At 38.9% G+C, this 2784-nt stretch overlaps 1 protein-coding gene across 1 annotated transcript in view; it reads left to right on the top strand.

Annotated features, from left to right (window-relative positions):
• LOC102893695 (myosin-8) overlaps positions 1-2784 on the top strand; it is a 26569-nt gene that overhangs the window by 19210 nt on the left and 4575 nt on the right. The window contains 4 exon segments of the mRNA XM_025040083.1: positions 96-292; positions 1777-1960; positions 2043-2208; positions 2306-2430. Coding sequence (XP_024895851.1) covers positions 96-292; positions 1777-1960; positions 2043-2208; positions 2306-2430 — 672 coding nt within the window.

Here is a 2784-nt window from a genome sequence, read left to right as displayed (position 1 = left end):
AGGTGATTATAGTTGGAACATACCTGGATAGTATCGCCCACAAGGCAGTGAATTGTTAATCCTCTAGGGGCTCTCCTCTTTCTTGACTTTTTCAGGCCAAGAACGCCCTGGCCCATGCCCTGCAGTCCTCCCGCCACGACTGTGACCTGCTGCGGGAACAGTATGAGGAGGAGCAGGAAGGCAAAGCTGAGCTGCAGAGGGCGCTGTCCAAGGCCAACAGCGAGGTCGCCCAGTGGAGGACCAAATATGAGACAGACGCCATCCAGCGCACAGAGGAGCTGGAGGAGGCCAAGTATGTACTATATACTCTGGGGGAAGAAAATGACATGGTTTCTTAGCTGTCCAACTCAGCAACTTCCAGAAGCAGCTGTGATGGCATTGATGATGGTGATATAATAATAGCAGAAGTTAACATTTACGGAGTACACACTGTGTGTCAAGTACTACATATACATTAGCTTGTTTAGCCTTTGTAGCAACATTGTGTTGGTATTATTATTCATATCCCTATTTACAGATGAGGAAATTGAAGCTGTGAGAGGTTAATCAACTAACAAACAACATATGATTAAAAAATGGTACGGCTGGGATTAGAACCAGATATTGTGAATCCAGAGCCCACTTTATACATTGCAGTAGAAAGAGATGGCTCTTAAAACTCATGTTAGAGGTCATCAAACAATACAGAGTGTCCAGGATTGTTCTAAATCAAGTAAAGCCTTAGTCTGTGTACACACCAAAGGGGACTTCCAAGTAGATTTTTTTTGGACATCTTAAAAAGAAGTAAAGCTTTCAGCACAATGTCCAATCTCAGAACAAGATGAAGAAAATCGTGGAACATCCATTTGATACAATTTTATACAGAAATTAAATATAATTAATCTGGGGAAATATTTATGATAGACAATAATTTTTAAGCAATGTACACATTAGCATATACCATATAATTTTATTATGTATAAATATGTATAAATACAAATAAGACTAGGAGAAAATGTACCACATTAAAATGGTTATCTCTGAGTGGGGGCACAACACAAGGTTTTTTTCTTTGTTTTTATATATCACTCCCATGTTCTACAGTGAACATGTATTATGTAATCAGAAAAAAATATATGTTTTAAAACTGAGATTTTTCTTTATCTTAAGGATGTATAGTTGGCACACAATTGGGAATGAAGAATATAGGTAATTCAGAAGTGAAAAAAACTTGTCTTTGCTTAAACTGTATGAATTATCCTAACTTATCCATTAATTTCTTTCTCCAGAGAGATAGTCTAAATATGTACAATTAGAAGAAATTGGCTATTTTTCTCTAGAGAAAAAGTACATAAAATAAAATGGAAAGTCTGAGAAAGCAAATTAATATGCTCAATATACTTTTGTCCAATAAAGTAGTTAGCTTTGAATCCTTTTTCAAATGAGATGAGATATATAAATCAATCAATAAAATTGTCCTGGCCACACATTCTCCACAAGCATATTCAATCAGAAGTCCTGAAAATTCTGATTTACCTGTGTGGTAAGACACATACAATGGAGCACTAGCAGTAGCCCCTAAGAATTCAATAACATACCAAGGACTTGAATCCAATTGTTTACCACTTTGGACCTTTTCGTACAGTTCATCAATCTAGAAAGCAGTTCTGGCAACCAGTTTTGAAAACCACGTTATTTGCCATTATGGAAAATGGACTGTGGAAGGGGTCCAAGAAGGTTATCACTTCCCCCTGTTCTTGACCGCGACTCTCCTTAGCAACCTGGCTAACTTTTCAGGAAGAAGTTGGCCCAGCGTCTGCAGGAAGCTGAGGAACACGTAGAAGCCGTGAATGCCAAATGTGCCTCCCTTGAGAAGACCAAGCAGCGGCTCCAGAATGAAGTGGAGGATCTCATGCTTGATGTGGAAAGAACAAATGCTGCCTGCGCAGCTCTTGATAAGAAGCAAAGGAACTTTGACAAGGTGGCCCAGCCTGCTTACATTCTCAGTGTTTTACTTGGTCTCCCTTTCTCCTTGTATCTGCTGACGATTTACTGCTTTTCAGGTCTTATCAGAATGGAAACAGAAGTATGAGGAAACTCAGGCTGAACTTGAGGCTTCCCAGAAGGAGTCCCGTTCTCTCAGCACTGAGTTGTTCAAGGTGAAGAATGCCTATGAGGAATCTCTGGATCAACTTGAAACACTAAGGAGAGAAAATAAGAACTTGCAGCGTGAGTCCTCTTGAACCTCCCTACCACACACAGCCTTGCATGGACCTTCCCATGTTGCCATCGGCTAACCACTTCTCCCTTACCTGTTCACCCACAGAGGAGATTTCTGACCTTACTGAGCAGATTGCTGAGGGTGGGAAGCAAATCCATGAATTGGAGAAAATAAAGAAGCAAGTGGAACAAGAGAAATGTGACATTCAGGCTGCCTTAGAGGAAGCAGAGGTATATATTTTCAGGTAGTGGGAGGTTGGGGGATAAAAGACAAACCAGTGAAACACTCAGAGTGAGCAATGATACTGTAAAGTGGATACATTAGTACATAGCTGGTGAGAAGCTGATCCTATCACGTTTATGAAGAGCAATTTGGCAATAGTAATCAAAAGCCTTAAACATGTAAATACTATAACCCATCAATTCTAAAAAACTATCCCAAGAAAATAATATTAAATGGAAGCAAAGCTGTAATAACAAGATTAAGAAAATTATGGAACATCCATATGATGCAATTTTTTAGAGATTTTATACATGTATTATGTAATCAAAAAATGTTTTGATTACATATATGTTTTAACAGAG

The sequence above is a fragment of the Pteropus alecto genome, unplaced genomic scaffold, assembly GCF_000325575.1.
Source record: "Pteropus alecto unplaced genomic scaffold, ASM32557v1 scaffold398, whole genome shotgun sequence".
NCBI lineage: Eukaryota > Metazoa > Chordata > Mammalia > Chiroptera > Pteropodidae > Pteropus > Pteropus alecto.
Note: the sequence above shows the minus strand (reverse complement) of the source record. Positions and strands in the feature narration are given on the sequence as shown.